General features: G+C 40.5%; 1 protein-coding gene and 1 non-coding gene across 7 annotated transcripts in view; both read left to right on the top strand.

Annotated features, from left to right (window-relative positions):
* Atp8a2 (ATPase phospholipid transporting 8A2) overlaps window positions 1-25,315 on the top strand; it is a 651,823-nt gene that overhangs the window by 194,248 nt on the left and 432,260 nt on the right. For all 6 annotated transcript variants that reach the window (XM_045153898.1, XM_045153899.1, XM_004670531.2 and 3 more), the window contains 8 exons: window positions 448-517; window positions 1,608-1,735; window positions 4,033-4,144; window positions 15,909-16,074; window positions 19,408-19,535; window positions 20,760-20,837; window positions 23,101-23,189; window positions 24,031-24,075. In XM_045153898.1, the coding sequence (XP_045009833.1) occupies window positions 448-517; window positions 1,608-1,735; window positions 4,033-4,144; window positions 15,909-16,074; window positions 19,408-19,535; window positions 20,760-20,837; window positions 23,101-23,189; window positions 24,031-24,075 (816 nt within the window). The remainder of the gene's footprint in view (window positions 1-447; window positions 518-1,607; window positions 1,736-4,032; window positions 4,145-15,908; window positions 16,075-19,407; window positions 19,536-20,759; window positions 20,838-23,100; window positions 23,190-24,030; window positions 24,076-25,315) is intronic.
* Window positions 25,006-25,112, top strand: LOC123462472. The gene has a single exon (XR_006638294.1). It is a non-coding gene; the product is annotated as a U6 spliceosomal RNA (small nuclear RNA).

The raw sequence follows: 25,315 nt of genomic DNA, 5'->3' as shown, positions 1-25,315 counted from the left end.
AAAGAATCAAAGGCTTGCCAAGGTCATGTCTCCATCCTTCAATCCTGTGTTTCTAATTTTCTCAAAAGGTGTGCTTGTGCTGGCCTTGCCAGGGTGGTTCTTTGGGTCAGGTCCAGGCTTCACCCTTTAGGGATCATCCACCCCATTGGCTTGGGCTTAACTGTAATATTACACGCTCCAATCAACATGCTCCTTTCCTTCTCACTCACTCTCAGTCAGTTCTGTCTGGTTAAGACCAAGTTGCCAGAATACAGGCCATCAGAGGGCAAAGAACTTTGTATCTGGAGATGAATCTATATCTTCCTTTCTGCTACTAAAATATATTTCTAACAGCGTGTCTGAAGGGCCTACCAGCAGAAATGGCTTCTATAACAGTTTTCATGAGCTATGAATCTGTGGAGAGCTTGGTATTAAAATTGGCCTCTTCTTTTTTCCCCCTCTTCATAGTGAACCTCAGGCAATGTGCTATATTGAAACAGCTAATCTCGATGGGGAGACGAATCTTAAAATACGTCAGGTAAAGTTATCTTTGTGACATACTGTTACAGAAGGCCAAGTTGCAAATGTGTTATTCAAATGGTTCTCACGTGTACTAAGCAGCATGTTTTGTAGAGAAAAAGTTGTTCATTGACAGAAGGTTTTACTGTAGACTCTGATGGCATTTATGGAATACTGTGCCTTTGATTGTGAGGAGAACTTGTTTTGAGGGCCAGAAAACCTAAAAGAGAGTTGACTTCATAAGCTTAGCCTGCCATGCCACCATTCACGTCTTCTGAGCGCCCTACTTCTCCTCACTCAGTAGAGCTCGGCAGCGAGAAGACAGAAGTTCTAGAGGACGCTGGGCACCTCAGCCGACACCGTCGTTGAAACTAAGATTCCAATCCAGCAGAATGCTGTATATAAGATACACGGTTTCCATGCCTTAACGTTATTATTATCATCTATTCTATTCTGACCTAAGAATAATTGTCTTTCATATATAAAAATACTAAGCATGGAACCTGACATTTTTCTGTTATATAAATAATCCAATAATTCTATACATATATGTTTACTTTTTCTATAAATATTTGCTCTAGAAATTCTTCTTGTTAAGGAGTTAATGAAGTTGGTTATACTATTATGTTTAATGTGTGTTTTGTTTATTTTTTCCATAAATATTTGCCCTAGAAATTCTTCTGGTTAAAGAGTTAATGAAGTTGGTTATGCTATTATGTTTTAATGTATGTTTTGAAATGTTCAGGATAAAGTATTAAAAAAGTTAAAGAGTGATATACTATAAAATATTAAAGGGATATGTTATTCTGACTTTCTGATTAGTGTTGGAAAATAGTAAATAGTGCTTTATGCAAGGTATCTGAGTACCTTTATTATCAGATGTGGATGTTTCTAGTACAAGGGTGGAAGCTTACCTTTCTGCTCCATTGAAATCTTTTGACATTTTCCTATAAACTGTTGTACAAAGGCTGCTAGTAATGGCTATCTTGAGTAATCAAATTACTGCATTTCAGATGGCTCATGTGGCCATGTAATTGACTAAGTGCTGGGTGCTGTCCCCTAAACATGGAAGTTGATGTTTGATTTTCTCTGTTGGCTTACCGTTTTAGGGCCTGGGTCACACTGCTGACATGCAGACAAGGGAAGTGTTGATGAAGTTGTCTGGAAGAATAGAATGTGAAGGGCCCAACCGCCACCTTTATGACTACACTGGGACTTTGCACTTGGATGGGCAAAGGTTTCATTCTTCATTCTTTCATTCTTTCTTGAATGTGACCAAGAATTTTTAGAGCTTTGGAAAATGTTTTCCAGTTTCATAATATTTGAAATAGTGAGATTTATTCATGTCTGCCCTAGCTCCAAAGTTTTAAATCTGTGTAAAACTTTCCCTATTTTAAAAGAAATAAGTGATTTAAAAAGTTTATTTTTTACATTTTTTTAATTCTTAGTGTGTGTAAGCTTTTTTATGTTTTATTTTTATTTATTTATTTGAGAGAGAGAAAGAGGTAGAGAGAGGGAGGGAGCGAGGGAGGGAGGGAGGGAGGGAGAATGCATGAATATGGGCATGCTAGGGCACCAGGCACTGTAAACAAACTCCAGACACATGTACCACCTTGTGCATCTGACTTATGTGGGCCCTGGGGGAAATGAACCTGGGTCCTTTGGCTTTGCAAGCAAGCACCATAACTGCTAAGCCATCTCTCCAGCCCTGTGCATGTGTTTTGTATGCATGTTACATACACGTGTGTGTGATGTTTCATGTGTCCATGTTCATGCTGTGGAAGTCCCAGGAAGATGTTGGATGTCCTTCTCTATTAATCTTTTGCCTTATTTCCTTAAGGGACAGTCTTTCACTGACCCTGGAGCTTGTTTTTCAGCTGGGCCGGCTGGCCAGGGAGATCCAGTGATCCTCCTCTCTCCCTCCTCCCTTTAGCACTGGGATTATAGGCATGTATGTGCATGCCTGGCCATTTCCATGGATGCTGAGGCTTGAACTCAAATCCTCAGGCTAAAACAGCAGGTGTTCTTGTGTGCTGAGCCATCTCTCTAGCCCCAGAAATAGTTTTTTTTTTTAAAGTTATTATTTATTTATTTATTTGAGAGAGACAGAGAAAGAGGGAGAAGGAGAGAGAGAGAGAGAGAGAGAGAGAGAGAGAGAGAGAGAGAGAGAGAGAGAGAAAATGAGAATGGGCATGCCAGTGGCCTCCCGCCACTGCAAATGAACTCCAGATGCATGCGCCCCTTGTGCATCTGGCTAACATGGGTCCTGGTGAATCGAGCCTTGAACCTGGGTTCTTAAGCTTCACAGGCAAGCACTTAACCACTAAGCCATCTCTCCAGCCCCCAGAAGTAGTTTTTTTTTTTTTTTTTAATAAGAGAAGAGACAGGGCATCAGATGACGTTCATAGAGGGGGCTTATTCTTCTCAGGCTTATGACCCAACAGGCAAAAGAAATGGTTTTAGCCACATAAAATGGTGAAAACCAGAAGACAGGTTTCTGAAGTATGTACAACAGTGTACATGGGAGAGAAATATACAGTTTCTTGATAGCTTTATTCTGAGAAGCATTTATTTCTATTTTATATTGTTTTTTTTTTTTTCACTTGTGATGCTGGGCATTGCAACATGGGCTTTGCACATGCTGGGTAAATCTTCTCCACAGAGCTGCACCAAAGTTGAGTGAAATGAACCCACCCTCTAGAATATTCAGTGTCCTGTTGTGTAGAGCTCCCTGTTCTTCTCATCTCTTGGTGGTGGTGGTTTTATTGTCCGGCATATTTGCTGTGACGTCAGCATGTAGTCTCCCTCGTTCACCTGCATGCCTCCTGCCAGTACTCTCACAGCCCACTGGGCTATTCTCCATACTTTGAATAGTCCCATGGCTGAGAGCAACCTGATCGTAGGCCTCAACCAAAACCAGTTGTAATAATAGTGCATGGCTGCTCCTTGCTTGGCTACGTACACACCTATCCACTCTGTAAGCTTTCCATTTTACATACCTATCCATTCTATAAACTTTCCACTTCATACACCTGTCCATGCTGCAAGTATTCCATTTCACAACCTACCCATCCTATAATCTTCCCATTTCACATGCCTATCCATGCTGTACACTTTCCATTTCAAATTTATACATTATCCTTCAGATACTAATTATTAGGTCATCTTTGTTAAATTTGATATGAGAATCTTACTGCTTCTCTCTTTTTTTTCTTATAGTTTCTAAAAAAATTGATTTTTCACAAATGAATAGGATTGTGATTCTTTTTAGCACTTTTGAGTTTCAGGAAGGGGTTATGAGAGACATAATTCTTTCTAAAATGTCATAAAACAACCTCTTTTTCCTTTGTGAAGAATGAATGAAACTGACATTTTATGTGTGCATTTTCTTGGTAGATTAAGTTCAGTAACCTCTATTGTTCAAATTTGACTGAAGGAAGTGTTTGATTTATTGTGGGTTTATGCTTAAGGGAATGTAGGCACCTGTTTGTCAGACTATCATGAAATGTAAATATTGTTTCATATTTTTTCCAGTGCTGTTGCCCTGGGGCCTGACCAGATCTTATTAAGAGGTACTCAGCTGAGGAATACTCAGTGGGTCTTTGGCATAGTTGTGTATACTGGACACGATACCAAACTCATGCAGGTAAAATGTTTCTGTGCTAAAAACAATATTGACTTTAGTTGCCTTGCTCTTTTCTATTTACTTTGGGGGTTGCAAATACAGACAAATTTGAAGCTTACATTTGGGAATAAAATGATTTATTTCCTTATATAATTTCTTTTAGAATTTTGTTATCAGATACTTGCATATAACTCTCAGCCAAAATATGGTTTCATTTCTATATTTAAGAGGGACAGACAATACTAGTTTTATTTTGTCTCTCATTGTAAATGGAGGCTTAACTCAATGTTAAATTTTTCTCTCTGCTTCTTAACCTGTAATTGGATTCTTTATTTATTGACAACTTCTAGGCTTATAGACAATAAACCATAAGTCCCTCCCCTCCCCCACTTTCCTCTTCACAACTCCGTTCTCCATCATATCCTCTCCTTCTCTCCATTAGTCTCTTTTATTTTGATGTCACTGTCTTTTTTCTCCTAATATGAAGGTCTTGTGAAGCTATTACTAGTCACTGTGAGGTCATGGATATCAAGGCCAAATTCTGTCTGGACAGTTACATTGTAAGGAGTTCATTTGCAGTAGCTGGAGGCCCTGATGCACCCTTTCTTTCCTTCCTTCTTTCTTTCTTTCTTTCTTCCTTCCTTTCCCTTCCTCCCTCCCTCCCTCCCTTCTTTCTTTCTTTCTTTCTTTCTTTCTTTCTTTCTTTCTTTCTTTCTTTCTTTCTCCCTCTCTCTCTCTCTCTCTCTCTCTCTCTCTCTCTATCTCTCTCTTTCTCTCTCTCTCTCCCCCTGCCTATTTCTCTCTCTCAAGTAAATAAAGAAAAAAAAAATTAAAAAGTGAGAGTAGCATTAATATATGAATATGAACATTAAGTGTAGTGCTTACAGGGCAATTTGGTGAGAGTAATATATGTACTTATCCAGACAAGAGCATGTTTTATACCCCTAAGACTCATGACCTCCCCTGCCATAGGATTTTGATTAGGTTTTCGGTACCAGGCATGTATTCCCTCCCATAGAGCAGGCCTCCAGTCCTATTAGAGACCAGTTGTTTTCCTCCAGAGCAGACATGCCACTGTGGCACCTGTTTGGTCATTTGGCCTGTCTGGCCAAACTTGAGACTTCCAGTGTCCACTGTTTTCACTGCTGATGACGCCTGTCTCCCATAGGGATGCATGCAGTGCTGCTTTTTCCAGGTTTCAGATGCTGGTCTATAGGGAGAAGGTTTTTGGCTCAGCACCAGTTTGATTTCTCAGTGGCTTTGCCGCTCAGGCATGTGAAGTCTTCAGCAATAGACTCTTATAATCTGTAACTCATGGGAAACCAAGGGCCTTGGCAATAGCCTATAATGTTTTGGAGGCAACAGGGATCTCCTTAGCCAATAACTCACTGGAAGGTATCCCATCCCTGGCACTGAAAATTTTCTAGTAGCAATCTATGGCTTCTGAATGTGCCATTATTTAAAAAGTGGGCTTTCATATATCTTATCCAGAATATCTTAAATTTTGATTGACCCCCTCCCCACACTTCTCTTACTCAGTCTCTTCCCCTGGCCTCACTTGGGCCGTTCTATTCCCTGTAATCTGTTCTTCTGCTTATATATATACAATACTGTACCCTAAAATCCTTCCCTCTCCTTCCTCCCTTATAGCCTTTTTCCAGCTTACTGGCCACTGCTACTGATTTTTGTTCCAGCTCACAGACAATTCTAAGCATTTGTAGCTAGGACCTTCATATGGGAGAGAACACATGATGTTTGGCTTTCTGGGCCTGGGTTACCTCACTTAGTATAGTCCTTGTCAGATCCATCCATTTCCCTGCAAATTTCATTTTTCTTTACCATTAAATAGAACTCCATTGTGTAAATGTGCCTCACCTTTATTGTCCATTCACCTGTTGAGGGACATCTAGGCTGGTTCCATTTCCTAGTTATTGTGAATAGAGCAGCAATAAACATGGTTGTGCAAGTATCTCTAAGGTAGTGAGAAGAGTCATTAGGATATATGCCTAGGAGTGCTATAGCTGAATCATATGGTAAATCTGTTTTTAGCTGTCTCAAGAACCTCCACACTGATTTCCACAATGGCTGTACCAGATTACATTCTCACCAATAGTGTCGAAGTGTTACCCCTTTTTGTGTCCTCACCAACATATATTGTCATTTGTTTTCTTAATGATAGCCATTCTGACAGGAGTGAGATAGAATCTCAAAGTAGTTTTAATTTGCATTTCCCTGATGGCTAAGGATGTATAAATCTTTTTTAGATGTTCATATGTCATCTGTGTTTCTTCCTTTGAGTACTCTCTATATAGTCCCATAGCCCATTTTTTAACTGAATTGTTTCATTTCTTATTGTATTGTTTTGTGTTCTTTGTATATTCTGGATATTAATCCTCTGTCAGATATATAGCTGGCAAAGATTTTCTCTTTGCTCTATTCACAGTATCCTTTGCTGTACAAAAGCTTTGTAATTTCATGTGATCCCATTGGTTGATTAGTGGTTTTATTTCTTGAGCAATTGGGGTTATATTCAGAAGGTCATTGTCTATGTCAATATGTTGAAGGTTTTCCCCTACCTTTTCATCTAGCAGTTTCAGAGTTTCAGTTCTGATATTAAGGTGCCTCATCCATTTGGATTTGATTCTTATGCATGAAGGATCTATTTTCATCCTTCTACATATACATATCCAGTTTTCCCAGTGCCACTTGTTGAAGAGGCTGTTTTTTTCTCCAATGAATATTTTTGGCAGTTTTGTAAAAAATAAGATGGCTGTGGCTGCCTGGCTTAACATCTGGGTCTTCTGTTCTGTTCCATTGATCTATGTGTCTGTTTTTGTGCTAGTACCATGCTGCTATTGTTACTGTGTCTTTGTAATAATACAGCTTAAAATCAGGTATAGTGATACCACCAGGCCTATTTTTGTTGCTTAAAATCATTTTGGCTATTGAAGGTTTTTTTGTGCTGCCAATGAATTTTAGGATTTTTTTTCTATTTTTGTGCAGAATGCTATTGGAATTTTAATGAGGATTGCATTAAATTAATAAAATTAAATTAATTGCTTATAGTAAGATTGACATTTTTCACAATATTGATTCTTTCAATCTGAGAACATGGGATGTGTTTCCATTTCCTAGTGTCTTCTGTAATTTCTTGCTTGTGTATTTTCAAGTTTTCATTGTAGAGATCCTTCCCTTCTTTGGTTAGGTTTATTGCAAGGTACTTTTTTTTTTTTTTTTGAGGCAGTTGTGAATGGGAGAGATTCCCTGATCTCATCCTCTGCTTGTTTGTTGTTAGTATATAGGAAAGCTGCTGATTTCTGTGTATTTATTTTGTATTCTGCTATGTTGCTAAAAGTGTTTATCAGCTCTAATAGTTTTCTGGTAGAGTCTTTAGGGTCCTTTATGTATAGAATCATATCATCTGTAAATAATAATAATTTGATCTCTTCTTTTCCAATTTGCATATCCTTTATGAGTGTGTCTTACCTTATTGCTATAGCTAGGACTTCCAGTACTATATTAAATAAAAGTGGGGACAGTGGACATAGTTGTCTTGTTCCTGATTTTAGTGGAAAAGCTTCAGGTTTTCCCCATATTAATATGTAATATGTTGACTTTCAGGTTGTCATAAATAGCTTTTATGTTGAGATATGTTCCTTCTCTTCCCAGTTTCTGTAGAACTTTTACCATGAAGGGATGTTGGATTTTATCGAATTCCTTTTCTGCATTTATTGAGATGATCATGTGATTTTTGTCCTTCAGTCCATTTATATAATGTATTACATTTATTGATTTGTGTATGTTGGACCATTTCTGCATCTCTGGGATAAAGCATACTTGGTCGGAGTGAATAATCTTTCTGATATATTCTTGTATTCTGTTTGTTAATATTTTGTTGAGAATTTTTACATCTACTTTCCTGAGGGAAATTGGTCTGTAATTTTCTTTGTTTGTTCTTTCTTTGTCTGGTTTTGGTATGAGGGTGATTCTGGCTTTGTAGAAGGAGTTTGTTAGAATTCCTTCCTTTTCTATTTTATGGAAAAGTTTGAGATGCATTGGTGTTAGTTCTTCCATGACGGTCTATATCTGCATACTTGTTATAGGTCTATTTAAATGGTTTAGCTCATCTTGATTTATTTTTGGTAGGACATATGAATCAAGAAAAAATCATGTATTTCTTTCAGATTTTTAAATTTAGAGGCATATATATTCTTTTTTTTTTAAAATTATTTATTTATTTATTTATTTGAGAGCGACAGGCACAGAGAGAAAGACAGATAGAGGGAGAGAGAGGGAATGGGCGCGCCAGGGCTTCCAGCCTCTGCAAACGAACTCCAGATGCGTGTGCCCCCTTGTGCATCTGGCTAACGTGGGACCTGGGGAATCAAGCCTCGAACCGGGGTCCTTAGGCTTCACAGGCAAGCACTTAACCGCTAAGCCATCTCTCCAGCCCATATATATTCTTAAAGTATGTCCTTATGGTCTTCTGAATTTCTTTGGTGTTTGTTATAATGGTGCTTTTTTCATCTCTAATTTTATTATTTTTTGACTCTTCTCTTTTTCTTCTGGTCAGATTTGCTAAGGGTTTATTAATCTTATTTATCCTTTCAAAGAATCAACTCTTTGTTTCATTGATTCTTTGGAATTTTTTTTATTTGGTTTCTATTTTATTAATTTCTGCCCCAATCTTTATTATTTTTTCCCATTTACTGATTTTTGGTTTGTCTCGTTCTCCTTTTTTCAAGGCCTTAATGTGAAGCAGCAAATTGTTTACTTGTGAACTCTCTAATTTCTTAGTATAAGCACTTAATGCTATGAATTTCCCTCTCAGAACTGCCTTCCTTGTGCCCCAAAGGTTTTGGTATGTTGTATTCTCATTATTATTTGGTTCTATGAATTTATTGATTTCCTTTTTAATTTCTTCAATGACCCATTCATCATTAAATAGTGTACTGTTTAGTCTCCATGAATTTCTGTATGCTCTGTAGTCTTTCTGGTTGCTGTTTTGTAGTTTAATCTCACTGTGGTCAGCTAGAGTACAAGAGGTTATTTCAATTTTTCATTGTTAAGATTTACTGTCTATTGTAGTATATGGTCTATTTTGGAGAATGTTCCATGTGATGCTGAGAAAAATCTATATTCTGCAGCATTTGGATGGAATATTCTGTAGATATCTGTTAGGTCCATTTGTTCCATGACATCATTTAATTCATATGTCTCTTTGTTTATTTTTTGCTGGGATGACCTGTCAATTGATGAGAGTGGGGTATTGAAGACACCCACTACAATTGTGTTTGGTGTTATCTGTGACCTTAAGTCGAGTAGTGTTTGTTTGATGAAATTGGGAGCCCTCATGTTAGGTGCATATACATTAACATTGTAATGTCCTCCTGTTGGAGTGTTCCTTTAATCAGTATAAAGTGATCTTCTTTATCTTTCCTCACTACAATTAGATTGTATAGTAAATTTTTACTTATTTAATTCTAGACCCTTTAAAAATCGAATTATGATTATTGTTATTATTTTGGTTTTTCAAGCTAGGGTCTCACTCTAGCCCAGGCTGATCTGGAACTTACTATGTAGACTCAGGGTGGCCTTGAACTCACAGCAATCCTCCTCCCTCTGCCTCCCAAGTGCTGGGATTTAAGGCATGAGCCACCACTATGCCTGGCCAAATTATTTTTAACTCATGTTTTTTTCTCCATAGACTAAAGGAAAAAAAATATTGATTTAAAAGAATTTTGCTCTCTTTCACTATTAATGTTTTTCTTAATTTTTTTGTTTATGAATTTATTGCTCACATATTATGTCATACAGACAGATGGCTTTTAAAATTCTCTGTGTTATTTCTTACTTCACTTTGGTATCAGTAGATGCTGTATCTTACTAATAGTGGTTGTTAATGAGAATTGGCTTTTCTTCTTTTCTGTCCTTTGATGTAACTTCTGAAGGTCACTTTTGGCTGTATGTCACTAAAAAAATCTTAAGCAGCCACCCTCCTCACAGTCTTGTGTTAGATCATGTGGATATAATAGCAAAAGACCATGCTCTGACCCTCTGGGAGCCAGACAGACTAAGGAGTAATATTAAATTACAAATTTAAATACAAAGTTGCAGTCATTGTGAGCCGTGTTATTATGAAGTTCTGTGCTGTGTATTCAAAGGTCACCAGCCCAGGCTTGGGTGCTGGTTGACCAGTTATTATACATGATTCATGGACAGGAGCACGTTTTAAATGAGTTGGGGCAGGAAGACTGTTGTGTTGATCCCCTCCTTATATTGAAATGATCAAAGGATGAAACAAGTAGACATTAGAGCAGGTGAAATGGTAGGCCTCAAGCCCAAACCAACTAGTTAATGCAATGAAAATAGAGAAGAAATCTGGATTAGAATGGTGTGAGCTCCTTGAAGTTGAAGGGGATTGTTGGAGTCCTTGAGTGACGGGTGGGAGTATACTATTCTTACCTTTGAGTCTCTGAAATTGAAGGTTTGTAGAGCAGGGAGACCTTGGCTGAGCCATAGCACCAGGAAGCTAAAGTACACATAGCAGCAGGCCACACAGTAAGGAACTTAGAAGTTAAAGCAGGCGATGGGTCAGGGCTGGGACTTTGAACACAGAATCAAAGTAACACTGGGGCAGAGAGGAATTTCATGAGCCAGCTGTTCAATGAGACAGGGGCCTGTGGACTCTTACAAGGTCTTGACCATCTAACCAGTCATTGTACCTCAAAATGAAAGTGGATGTGAGTCCTACTAAAGCATCTCTGCTTGGGCGCAGTGCCTGGAATTATATTACAAGTTCCCAGAGGTAAGGCAAAGGACTGGAGGAAAGCTCAAAAAGCATGGGGAGCACACAGCACATTTAGATGAAGGAAGGGTGGGGCTCCAGGTTCAGTGGAACATAGCAGAGGGAATGTAGTGTGTATTGTGGCAAGAAGGGAGGAGGGTTCCGTACAGGTAGAAAGATGACTAGTTGGTGAACGCTGCAAGGCAGCGCTTGAGTTGATGGAGGCTGTTCGGCATCACTGAGATGTGTCTGATCTGTGTTATTTTTTTAAAAAGTATTTTATTTATTTATTTGTTTAAGAGAGAAAGGAAGACAAGGAGAGAGAGAAGGTGGGGGAGGGAGAGGGAGAGAGAATGGGCACACCAGGACCTCTTGCCACTGCAAATGAACTCTAGATGCATGTGCCACCTTGTGCATCTGGCTTACATGGGTCCTGGAGAATTAAACCTGGGTCCTTTGGCTTTGCAAGCAAGCACCTTACCGCTAACCCATCTCTCCAGCCCATGATCTGTGTTCTTCTTTGGCCCTCATCCATTCCCAGGAGCAGATCTGAATGATTAAGGTTTGTAGTTTTCTGAGCAGTCTGTACACAAAGACCTCATCTCAACTGAATAGTTCATGCTTTGAACTTCTGCAGCCCATTGCCAGTAACCCCTTTCAGACACTTGGAGCTCTGTGGGCCACAGATCACTCACTACCTTTGTGTTTTTGTGATGAAGTGGTAAAGAGGTCATGGGTGGTTAGGTCAGATTTGGGCAGGGCTCCAAGACTCATTTTCAGATTATGCGTGCATATTCCAAAGTCAAGCCCTTTCACACTGGGTGACTTTTCAGGAGCGCTTTTCTTCTCAATCATGTGTTAATACTACATCTTTGTAGTTAAGGGCTAAAAGTTCTTTGTACTTTAAAACGTTCCTATCAACTCTTTGGTGATCAGGCTGTGAAGGAAGTGAGCTCATTTTGTTTGAATCATGTGACTGTGAGGGGCACTTTGCCTGCCCTCCATGTGACAAACCTCTTGGTAAAGCTTATTACATGCTGTTACACATAATAATGGAAAATCCCAGAAACATCTGTGCTAAACTTGATGTGCCTTTAGGGCTGAAACAACATGAATAATGAAATTTCAAAAGGAACATAAGATAACACAAATAGCTGGAAGCCATCCTGTTTGTGAAATAGCATTTGCATCTGTACTTGTGTTTCTGGACCACAGAGAGGAAACTTTCTTGCTTAAGGGTCCTTAAATTCTTACCTCTATCTCTTCTCCCCTTCAGGGGTTCCTCAACCCATGCTTAGTTTGGTTACATGTGAAAAACTTACAGCATACAATTTCTGTTGGTTGATTTAATGGGGAAGAGATTATCTTGAACTATAGTAACTTGATTAACTTGAACTATAGTAAACATTGATTATAACAATACTACAAGTGGTTCACATGTATTCATTCATTCTTCAATATGTGGAAGTTATTATTATTATTCTTTCTTTATAGAGGGAGAAACTGAGGCAGAGCATATAATTAACTCAGCTAACAAACCTGGAATGATGTAGGGCTGGGGTTCCAATCCAGTCCAGCAAACTCTAGGTTCTATTTAACTAGCATTCTCATGCTTGCTTTCCCAGGAGAAATAAGAAACATGCAATTTGGATCATATCTCAATGTTTACAAAATTATTTAAGCTCCATTATATCAAAGTAGCAGCGCTTTAAGAATTTTACAGAAACACTTATTGCCCTAGTAGCAATTTAACATTAAACACTCATTATTGGGAGTAGAAATGTTTAGGGAAATGGAGAGGCGAGTGGGTAGAACTTGGCTTTTCACAGGGCATGAGTTGAAGCCTGAAGTTTTGGGTTATTTCCGTTGGAGGAAAGATGCATTTTCCTAATCCTAGAAGCTGGCTAGAGTTCAACCACTGGAACAGATCAGAAGTTACTAACTAGTTGGATCAAAGAAGCATGGGCTTTTGTAATTTATTGGGTTGGGGAGATGGTTCAGCAGTTAAAGGCACTTTTTTGCAAGTCCTGCTGGTCCAGGTTTGATTCCCTAGTACCTATGTGTTGCAGTCAGGTTTGCATTGCTGGTAGAAAGAGCAGCTTGTGGGAAAAAGAGGTTTATTTTGCTTACAGACTCAAGGGGAAGCTCCATGATGGCAGGGGAAAACAATGGCAGAAGCAGAGGGTGGACATCACCCCCTGGCCCACGTAAGGTGGACAAGAGGAACAGGAGAGTGTATGGGATAACTGGCTATAACACCCATAAGTCTGCTTCCAACAATACATTGCCTCCAGAGGCGTTAGTTTCCAAATCAGCTGGGAACCTAGTATTCAGAACACCTAAGTATATGGGGTCACCTGAATCAAACCACTACATTGGGCCCCAGGCCCCAATAAACTGATAACTATATGTGTTGTAAGATGCAATGCATTCATCCAACTTTAAAAGTCCCCACAGTTTTTGTCAATTCTAATGATGTTCAAACATCCCCATAATTAAAGGTCTTTTAACTGAGCCACAACACCGAAAAAAATCTCCCTCAAACCCATAATGGCAAAGAATATTCACATTGCAGAAGATGGCATTGGGCATAGCAAAGAAATATTCAGCCAATACAAGATTTAAAACAATCAGGGCAAACATCAAACTCTGTAGCTTCAAGTCCAACAACTCTAATCAATGACAAATCTCCAAGTTTGATAATTCTAACCAGCAACAAGTCCCTGGTATTCCAATTCCACCCCTTCAGCTAGGCTACTCAAAGTCCTGGAAAACTTCATTGGGGCTGGCAGCTTTCCTTAGTAGCCATCTCGTAGTCCCGGCATCTCCACTGGGTCTCCACTGCAATCCATGGTCCATCCTCATGGCTCCATCGGGTCTCCATGCAGGCATCTAGCAAACCTGCTTCACACTGCCCAGTTCACCCAATGATTTTTCTTTCTGTGCCATATCCCTCTGCTCACACCAGTTCATTTCTACACAAAGCAACCCTGCACAACTTCTCAGGACCCAGGACAGCAGGCTTCCCACACAAACTGCTAGCCCAGTCTAGGCAAAGCTCTTTCTCACCCTCATAAGCCAAACCTCACAGTCTGTAGTTCTTACTGCATTCAGGTATTTCAACTCTGATCAGAATAGTCCATCAAGCTGTACTTCAGCACTGCAAGGCATCTCTTAGGCCACGGTTTCAAATCCTTCCACATTCCTCTTGAAAATCAGCTCCAAAGGCCAAAGCCACACAGGTGTCTAGCAGCAGCCCCACTCCTCGGTACCATCTTATTGTTGCAGTTAGATTCCCATTGCTGGTAGAAGTCACCTGAACAAGAGCAGCTTGTGGGAAAAAGAGGCTTATTTTGGCTTAGAGACCCAAGGGGAAGTGCCACGATGGCAGAAAACGATGGCATGAGCAGAGGGTAGACATCACCCCCTACCCCCATAAGGTGGACAACAGGAACAGGAGAGTGTGCCAAATACTGGCATGGGAAAACTGGCTATAACACCCATAAGCCCGCCCCCAACAATACACTGCCTCTAGAAGGCATTAATTCCCAAATCAGTGGGATCCTAGCATTCAGAGCACCTAAGTTTGTGGGGGACACCTGAATCAAACCACTACACCATGTAAAGGCAGATACACAAAGTGGCACGTGCATTTGGAGTCTGTTTGCAGTGGCAAGAGGCCCTGGTAACCCATTCTCTCTCTCTCTCTCTCCTCACAAATAAGTAAATATCGGGAAAAAAAAAGGACAAAATCGTGTTCAGTTTTTCAGAGATTAGAATATGCAGTCTTGGAATAGCCATCTTAGCTCATGCCGTGAAGCCAGATCTAGGTGTGCCCTTCCAGCTGACTATCAGTGATGCTGTGGTGCAGGAGTCACTGTGGAGTGTAGGAGTGAATTACCTCTTGCTTTCATATCAATTTTATTCGAGTGCATTATGTGGGTGCCAGGGAGAATTAAACTTGGGTAGGATGGCTTGCAAGCAACTGGCTTTTACCACTGAGCAATCCCCCACCCCCTGGCCTAGGTTGTTTAATGATCAGATAAATTGAGTACAGTGAAAGAGTGTCCTCTTAAGTCGATATAAGTCAACCTCTCAGTTCAGATGTCTTAGACACCTTCATGTTCATGTTCATGTCACCTGATCTTGCAGCTCAAGATCCAGGCTCTCACCCTAACGCAGATTGACACGCCATTGTCCTCTTCCCACTCAGCTTCCGGTTTCTGACTTAATCCAGGAATTGCCTCACCTGTAGGACTGGCCTGTCATAACCCTGGCTTTTCTTTTCTGATTGTCTCCTTTAGCCATCTTCTGTATAACTGTTTTAGTCTCCTGTTGCTGCTTAACTCAGTGGTTTCAAACAGTGGCTTAAAACCACACAGAATTATGATGATGTGGTTCTATGGGTCAGAAGGTGGATGTGAGTCTCACTGAACTAAGAACTCCGGATGCAAGGTGTTCTTTTTTGTAGGATCTATGGATGTTGCTTTGGAGGAGTCCTGTCATTGCGTGGGCCCACTTAAAGTAATCTAGGATAATTCCTGGTCACCTGTACAAAGTCCCTATTGCTGTATAATGTCACATATTCATGGTCCTGGGATTAGGATTATCATTGGGATCTATCATTTTGCCCATCACCACCACCTTCAGAACTTTATTTTATAAAGTGGCTCCAGGGCTGTTCAAACTATGACTTTTCCTTGGGTGAAAGGCTCTAGCATCTCACATCTAACACCTGAGATGCAGTGACTCTTGTTTCCTTACTCCATTCCCCAACCCAGGTCTCTTTAACCTGAGTGTCTGTCTCCTTAAAACTAGCTATCAATTCTTGAGTCTGATTACTTTAATTATTTTATTATTTTAATTTCATTGCCAATTTGAAAGAGAAATCATATTTTTTTTCTTTTCCACTGTTGAATGTGGTTGTTTACTCCTTTGGTCCCCCCGCCCCCACAGTCTATTATGTGATCCTTACTAACTTTGGGTGCTGGTTTACAGAATTCAACCAAGGCACCTCTCAAGAGGTCGAATGTCGAGAAGGTAACCAACGTGCAGATCCTGGTCCTGTTCGGCATCCTCCTGGTCATGGCACTGGTGAGCTCAGCGGGCGCTCTGTACTGGAATGGCTCTCATGGGGAGAAAAACTGGTACATCAAGAAAATGGGTGAGTGTTGGGGTGCAGTGTCCTTCCATTTGAGGTCTGTGAGCAGTGGCCTGCACCTTTTCTTCTTCTGTTCTCCTCGGCTATTATACCGTACCAAGCCTGCATGGAGGTGTGGCAGATTCGGCATCAAGATGAAGGGCCGATGTTGACACTTAGGGGTCCATTGATACTTCCATCACTGTCTCTCAGCCATGTTTAAAGGCACTTTCTCTTGGTTCCTCAAGAGATTTCACGGGCTGGAGAGATGGCTTGGTGGTAAGCGCTTGCCTATGAAGCCTAAGGACCCCGGTTCCAGGCTCGGTTCCCCAGGTCCCACGTTAGCCAGATGCACAAGGGGGCGCACGTGTCTGGAGTTCGTTTGCAGAGGCTGGAAGCCCTGGCATGCCCATTCTCTCTCTCTCCCTCTATCTGTCTTTCTCTCTGTGTCTGTTGCTCTCAAATAAATAAATAAATAAAATTTTTTTTTAAAAAAGAGATTTCACTATGAGAATTCCTCTGGAGGAGTACTAGATTTGAATAAAATTCATGTCATCTTAGTATAACTCCATGCCCTTCCCTCCTAGAGCTATTATTGTCTTATATATTACAACTGTTTATGTTGTCAACCCAGAAATACAATGTTATAATTATTGTTTCATATAATCTCATTTATTTTACAGAATCTAAATATATATATTTAGACTTACTTGCTTGCCATTGGCATTTCTGGCCATATCTGATTCTTTTTTTTAAAAAAGTATTATTTATTTATTTATTTATTTGAGAGTGAATGAGAGAGAGAGAGAGAGAGAGAAAGAAGCAGAGAGAGAGAGAGAGAGAGAGAGAGAGAGAGAGAGAGAGAGAGAATGGGTGTACCAGGGCTTCCTGCCACTGCAGACGAACTCCAGATGCGTGCACCCCCTTGTGCATCTGGCTAATGTGGGTCCTGGGGAGTCGAGCCTTGAACTGGGGTCCGTAGGCTTCACAGGCAAGCGCTTAACTGCTAATCTATCTCTCCAGCCCCGTATCTGATTCTTGCTGTGGATGAGCCCCACCATCATTAGCTCCTTGCTTCTTGTATCTTCATTGTCTTCTCACTCCTCCGCACTGTCACCACGCAGGGACAAGACCTCCTGTGCTAGCAGGGTGAATGTGCTCCTAGCCGATTTTCTGGTTGTGTCTTTCCATGGCTATCCCTGTTAAATTTCTAGTTGGTTTGCTGTGTCTCTCTATTAGTATTTTGGGACATTTGCCATCCTTGGCTTAACCACTGAGATCTCTAATGTTTTCTATAGTGACCTAGGTGTAGCCTTTTTTATATCCATTCAAATAAAGTTAGTTCCCATGATTCTTCTTTCCTGGTGGCCCGGCCTCCCCGAGATGGAATGTGTGTATCCAAGAGCTGAGGCAGCGGAGTTAAGTTAGGCTCTGGTAGTTCTCCTCATCACTCCTACGACCTCACCCCGGAGGAGGATTGAAGCAACGGGGGGTCTGTGGATGTGGGGGTGGGGTGGAGAAACAGCTCGTGACTTAAGTGCCAAGGTGTCCACTGTTCTTACAAGACTTGGCAGCCTTATTTGAATACCTGCTTTTGAATTCTTTAAGGCTCTGTGATCCACTCCCGGGCTCTTGGTTTTGATTATTTTGACTAATGTTTCTGTTGCTTTTGTTGTGGAAGTGTCAGGGATAAGATCTGCCAATGTCTGCAGCAGCTCTGGAAAAAAAAAGTAGAATTTAATGACAAATATTTTGTGCTAAACTTTAAAACTTTAGGATATTGCTTTAAATTTATTGTTATTCCCATCTTTCACTTTAAACCTGATTTTACTTTTCTGATTAGTTTACAAAACTCTCACATATTTTGGTATTTCGATTTGAAGTACACAGTAGAACTCATCGTGCGCTTTTTTTTTTTTTTTTTTTTTTTGGATCTCAAATATCTCAGGCTATTGCAGACTTGCTATGTAGTCCAGGATGATCTTGATCTTTTGATCCTCATGACTCTATCTCCTGCATGCTGGAGTTAGAGGCTTGACCCACCATGCCTGGCTTCATGTTGTTCCTTTACACCTGTGGAGAATCTGGCTGAGACTTGAGACTTCAGTTGTCACTAGGCCAGCCCTCTCGGTCCTGATGCTGTGCATGTGGATTTGGCCCATGTTATATACATGTAGCCTCAGCTGTGTTCATTCCACAGTGTCGTGATCTGGGTGACTGAGCAGCATCAACACTACTTTGGTACCCAGGCTTTGTGGAAACTGAATTCCCAGATGCTGGCCAGCTCCAGTGCACTGCAGAATCGACAGTGGAAAGTCTGAATGGCCTGTCTTTGTGCTTCCCGTCTGGTCCTCCGGGTGGGGTGGTGGGGTCCAAGCAGCTCTTCACACCTGCGCTGCCTCTGCTTTCAGTTCCTGTCCATTCTATCCCGTCCTAGCTTCATCTTTGTTTGGTTGAACTTTTACATAGGATTGGAGGGTCTCTTTTCTTCCTTTGTGGACCTCTTTGGCTTCTTGGCTTTGGACTAGAATATTCTAGGGTTTCTTGGGCTTTAGGTTTGGGTTAAATGCCTCTGCCATTTGACACTGTAAACATAGCACTATGAAACATTTTTGTTTTGCTTAGTCATAAAGTTGTAATTTCTTAACATATAACTTTATTTCAGATAGATATTTGTTTCTAAGCAAATGGTATTTTTTTGGGGGCATCTGTAACTGTTGAGACTTAGAGCTCCTGCTATGCCGATTGTATGAGGACCAGAGAGCAAAGGGAAAGGTCGGGAAAGAGACTAGCAGCTGGAAGGCTTGGTATTAAGTAGAAATGGAAGGCTTGGGCTTTTTCATTCTTCCCCAACACCTCAGCATTCCATCACAACCACCTCCCGTCTGCAAGTCTGAACCACCCTGCGTGGTTGGGTCGGCAGTGCTTCCCTACTGAGAAGCTCAGTGGCTCAGAATCATTACAGATTCCTCATCCTCAGCTCTGCCCTCCTGCTGTCCAACCCCCTGGCTTGGTTCCGATATGGCGCATGAATTCCTCTGCAATAGCTCATCCCACTCCAGGGTCACACTGATGGGTGTTCTGCGGGGGCCTGCGCTCTCTTTTCTCCCCTCCCCCACAGCCCCCAAACCAAGCCAGCTCCATCTGTGGGGCCTGAGTCTTAGTAGTGTTTGTACTCACAGATCCTGACCCATAGTATGTGCAGTAACTCTTTTGACTTCAGTCTCTAAACAAGCACATGGGCTTTTGTTGTGAATATCTTTTAGATTAAAAAAAAAAAATCCCAAATAACAAAACGAAAAGAAACAGATTGGAGACTATCAAAATCTATATAGATATCTTGGTTTTCTTCCTTAGAAACAAGCTCAGATAATTTTGGATACAATCTGTTGACATTTATCATCTTGTACAACAACCTTATTCCCATCAGTCTACTGGTGACTCTGGAGGTTGTGAAATACACGCAAGCCCTCTTCATCAACTGGGTGAGTATAAAAGCAGAGCTTCTGGAAAAGTGCCATTCCTGCTTTCTCTTCGATTGTCATTTCTTTGAACTCTCTAAAAAAGAGAGAATAAAGCACCTTTACTGAAAAACTGGAGGATTAAGGTGGATAAACCAGAAAGTGGGAGGCAGTGCCAAAGATGACCTGAGAATTGGGGAGGAGATGCACCCATCTATAGATGCTCTTGTGCAGGTTAGATCAGATGGTGTGGGAGGTGCCTAGCAGGTGCTTGCCAATCTGGCTGCTACTGCTGTGCATGTTTCTAAAGTGTTCCTTACGCTCAGGAAAAGACCTCAGGTGCGTTCACTGTGGTGTTCACCCTATATAAAACTTCTTTTGTGACAGCCAGCTTGGATTGCATTGGAAGTGCAGAGGTGGGCTTTTAAGGGGCCACCATGGCCGTGAGGTATTGGGCCTCAGCAGACTGTTCCTACAGGCCAGGAACCGTCATATGTATTTTAGTTTATCTTTTTTTTTTTTTTTTTTAAAATTTATTCATTTATTTATTTATTTGAGAGCGACAGACACAGAGAGAAAGACAGATAAAGGGAGAGAGAGAGAATGGGCACGCCAGGGCTTCCAGCCTCTGCAAACGAACTCCAGACGCGTGTGCCCCCTTGTGCATCTGGCTAACGTGGGACCTGGGGAACCGAGCCTCGAACCAGGCTCCTTAGGCTTCACAGGCAAGCGCTTAACCGCTAAGCCATCTCTCCAGCCCTTAGTTTATCTTTGTAGCCAGCCAGTGAATGAGTCACTAACCTAGTGCAGAGCCAGGGGTCAGCCTACTATGTGAAATAGTCCTCTTGAACCCAAACGTTCTGTGGATAAATGTAGTTTCCAGTACATGACAGGGTTTTCCTATTCTAACAGTCACTGCATTTCACCGCCCCCCTCCCAGTTAAAAACTGCATTTAAGGCCAGGCGTGGTGGCACATGCCTTTAATCCCAGCACTTGGGAGGCAGAGGTAGGTGGATCGCAGTGAGTTCGAGGCCACCATGAGAGTATAGAGTGAATTCCAGGTCAGCCTGGGCTAGAATGAGATGCTGCCTCGAAAAACTAAAAAAATAAAATAGCATTTAAATGAAAATTTTAACTTTGAAATGAAAGTTTTATGTTGACTACCCTTAGCCCCTGTGTTAATTTGAATGACATGTATTAGTATTATGTGTTTTGTTTTTAAAGATCTGTCTTCCTCTCTGTTTCAGGACACAGATATGTATTATATTGGGAATGACACTCCAGCAATGGCCAGGACTTCAAACCTTAATGAAGAGCTTGGACAGGTGAGAACCTTTTTGGGAACTTTGGGAACTGTGAGAACCACGAGGCAATTTTGCAAGAATGGTTATGGCTATCTATGACAGTGATTGTGACATCTGACGAGTCATACGATATTTCAAAGTGTGAATCAATACAAATCTCACCTGGTGTTGGAGACACAACAACCATATATAATTGCCCAGAAGTTACCTGCAAATAGCATTGTATAAAACAGAAAAAAATAGTAGTGTCATTTTTGATACATTTAAGTGTGTTTGTCACGACAAATGACAAGGTAAGATACTAGATACTGGATATTAGGCTATGCCACAAAGCCTGTGGTGGCTATTTTTAAGGACATATATTCCTGACGCATTTCAGATTTTGTCTGCAATATTCCAGGGACTCAATTACCTCTATACTTTCACAGAACTCTTCTTACCCTTCCTGGGTTGCATTTTGCATTATGTTTATTTCTTATATCAAAATCACTGCAAAGCATGACTTCATTTGAATGGTTTCAGTTAAACATCATGATTTCATTTTATACATCTGAAATCTCTCATCAACCCTATGAGGAGGGTGCTATATCTTCATTACTGATGATAAAATGATTAACTCACTCCAGGATAACTGGATGACGAGTGACAGATGGGGGATTGCAGAATGTCTGTCCATTGTTTCCTTGTGCAGAACAGGGATTTCCTCTGCTCCACTACCCCAGTCCTCCTATGTAAATGTAGGTGAGATATCTTATTCATCTTAGGGCTAGAAAAAAAGGTGATAAATATTTTGAAATTAGGGACAAAGTAAGTTCTACAGTGGTAGGAAATAATTTTTTAAAGTTAATGCTAGAATATTGAAGCTGAAGTTTGTGAATCAAATTTTGTAATAAACTATATTTTTCTAGCCCCAAATTCAGGTGATTCTATTCCTTTGATATTTATAAAATATCCTCAGAGTGAGTGCCAATTTTCCTCCTCATTATAAAACCACTGGAGTCTCCTTGTGGGGGTACTGCTGGGATTTACTCTTCCTTGCCATCCATTGTATAATTTCCAAAACGTTATTCTCAAGTGAGACACTGAATATCTGGCCTCCTTTCATTAATGTGGGCCTGAGAAGAAAAGATGTTTTTTCCAGAATCCAAAGGACTGTGTATCACATATGGCCTGCACCTGAGATTTTCCTGTCTCACAGCCCAGAGTTCTTCCTCTCACCACATTGTATTATCAACAAGAGGTAGCTCAATTGCCCACATTTATACTTGGAACATGCCTCTTGCATTCAGTTAGACTTGTCACGTTGGTTTAGCATTGTGTGACTCTGCCTGGGGAGATGCAAGTGAACCTCTATTTATTATGCATGGGGCACCAATGGCAGACCAAAGAAACAGTTTTATCTAGGACTATCTTGGTGAACCAGTGGGCTTATTGGGGTTACCTATAGGAGCATGGGTGATTCTCAGGTAGCTGCATCACCAAAAGCCCAGATCATGGCTCCCAAAAGTTTCATCCTTGGAGCTCCCTGGCTGATTTGTAGGCCCCTCTGTAAGAGTCTCCCTTACCCCAAGGTTGTATATAATATGATATGGTATGCTATGATGTATATTGCTTATACAGCCTTTGAGGAGAGACTCCAGAGTCCTGTAACCTTCTGAGTCCTATGCTTTTCCATCCTCCCTCTAGGAGATAATGAGGGCTTCACTTCAGAGGAGACAGCTACAGTACAGCTAGTTGGTTGATCTACTCAGCAGTCTCCCTTTTATAATGCTCTGGGTTAGATCGATAACATGTTGCATCTCAGGATGTGACATAATTTATGCCAGATCCGTGCTCTCTTCATGCATGCACACCTTCATTGTGATAGCAGTCGAGGGGCGGCAGTTTTGTTCTGTGCCATCTCAGGACATTCCTTCTTCACCTAGCCGGGAGGCAGCATGTTAGGAGCTCCGTGCCCCATGAGGCCGTGGGGCTACCTGGAAGAGTGAAGTGCTCCAGCGAGATGCCGGGTGGCAGCACCTACACTGCAGCATGTAGACAGAGGCCAGGGCGATCGCTTACTGAAGCGTACATTTCCTTCGTTCATTTTTGTCCAAGTTCTAGAATTAGTTGCAGGTAAGGTTTTGTAAATGGTCCATACATTAAAGCATATCTTGCTACTAAGTTGTTTACTTTTAGTAAATTCCATTTGAATTTCATACAGATCAAAACTATAGGTAGTATCATGTATTAAATTGTATGTTACTACATTCTTGATGTACATTTCTTTTTATTATTGTATTAGGTAAAATATCTGTTTTCTGACAAGACTGGAACTCTCACATGCAATATCATGAACTTCAAGAAGTGCAGCATTGCTGGAGTGACCTATGGGTAAGTGTGCTTATGCTTGCTACACAGTTCATTTCTAGTCTGTCATCAAATTTCTTTTATTTAAAATATTTTTGGGCTGGAGAGATGACTTACTGGTTAAGGCACATGCCTGTAAAGCCTAAAGACCCAGGTTCAATTCTCCAGGTCCCATGTAAGCCAGATACACATTGTAGCACCTGTGCCTGGAGTTTATTTGCAGTGGCTGGAGGCCCTGGCATGCTCATTTTCTCTTTTCTCTCTCTGACTCTAATAAATAAATAAAAATAAAAAATTTTAAAAATGAGCCTTTAAAAATAGACTTCTTTAGAAAGTCAGGTGCAGTGTCTTACACCTTTCTTTTTAATATTAATTTAAGAGAGAGTGAATGAATGAATGAGAGAGAGAGAATGAGGTGTGCCAGGGCCTCCTGTTACTGAAAATGAGCTAGAGATGCATGTGCAAATTTGTGTATCTGTCTTCACATGGGTATTGAGGAATTGATCTCCACTGTTAGAGTTTGCCTGCAAGTGCTTTTAACTGCTAAGCCATTTCCCCAGAACCTCCCCCCACCCCCACGAACTTATTTTGAGTTATTTTGTCAAGTATTTTTGGCTTGCTGGTGTTTAGAAGGGATTTAGATATATAGATACTATTTAGATATGTATATACCGTTAAAATTAAAAGGTCCTCCAATGAATCTCTAATCACTTAAAATATGTCTTACTTTTTTTCCCCCCTAATAGTAGCCCAGTAAAGAAGTTCCAGGGCTCCTGTGCATTTATATAGCTGATTAGCAATTATCCATTCCCTGCTCATGTTATGATCAGTTTTCTGACTACTCTGTTTTCCCGGTCTCTGCCAGTCACTTCCCAGAACTGACCAGAGAGCCATCCTCAGATGACTTCTCGTAAGTAGATCCTAGCATGTCTGCATGTTCTAGTGGAAGAGCTTCAGAATAGTTTCATATGCAAATACACTACAAGGATATTATTTTGAAAAAGAAGACCCAGGATAAGATTTAGACACAAGCATGATTTGAAAAGTCTGCACTATGAAGCTTTTAACGTTAAAAAAAAAACAAAAAAAACACAATTTGCCCTTGGTCTAATATCTCCCATTTCCTGGAAGCAGACATCATCATTTTCTTTTAATTCTGTTTCTTTTGCATTTATTTCTATATTTCAAAATAATATTTTAATACTAAAGACAATTGTAGATGTTGCAAGCCCTAGCACCTGCTTCTCTGTGTGACCTGTCTCTTTTCCTCAGCCTATCTTTCTTAGTCCTTTGGAAGCATTTCACATTTCTGTGTTTCTTTAGCATATGACATTTTAACCATGACTCTTGGGTAGGCTGTTTTTCTTAGTTATGCTGGGTATTTAGTGGATTTACTATTGGACCACTTATGTCTATAAATTTATTCTTATTAATTTTATCTTATTAATCTTATTAATTAATGTCCTTGTCATTTTTCTATGATAATTGTTCTCCCTTCCCAGTGCTTTGTCTCCTTCTGTTAGACAGGTAGTCCGATCTTGTTATCATTCTAAGTTTCCATATTCCCTTGCACTTTACACCTCCTGGCCTCCATAGTAGTTTTCATATATGCTCAATTTCACTTTTCAGAAGTTCTCCAGTCCTTCCTCTGCTCTGTTTTCCCGTGCCCAATGCCCTGGTGGTTTAATTTCATTTTACAGGCTTCCTTCAAAAACTTGGTAACCATTGGCTGTGTGTGTTCATATTTTAAAATGTTTTTCCTTGTCATAAACATATGAAACAAAAGTAACCATTTTAAAGACCTTTTTTTTTTGTTTCAAAGTAAAATTAAGAAAACACTGTGCTTGCTTCGGCAGCACATATACTAAAATTGGGACGATACAGAGAAGATTAGCATGGCTCCTGCGCAAGGATGACACGCAAATTCGTGAAGCATTTCAAAGGGGAAAGTGTGGGGGGGGATGAGGGAGGGTATTACCCTGGAATATTTTTTATAATCATGGAAAATGTTGATAAAATTGTGAAAAAAGTAAAATAAAATATTAAAAAAATTAAAAAAAAAGAAACCACTGAGATTCCCCTTTAAATTCCTATTTCTGCTGGGTGTGGTGGCGCATGCCTTTAATCCCAGCACTCGGGAGGCAGAGGTA

This window comes from Jaculus jaculus, chromosome 7 (genome assembly GCF_020740685.1).
Source record: "Jaculus jaculus isolate mJacJac1 chromosome 7, mJacJac1.mat.Y.cur, whole genome shotgun sequence".
Lineage (NCBI taxonomy): Eukaryota > Metazoa > Chordata > Mammalia > Rodentia > Dipodidae > Jaculus > Jaculus jaculus.
This window is presented reverse-complemented; position numbering and strand designations above follow the sequence as displayed.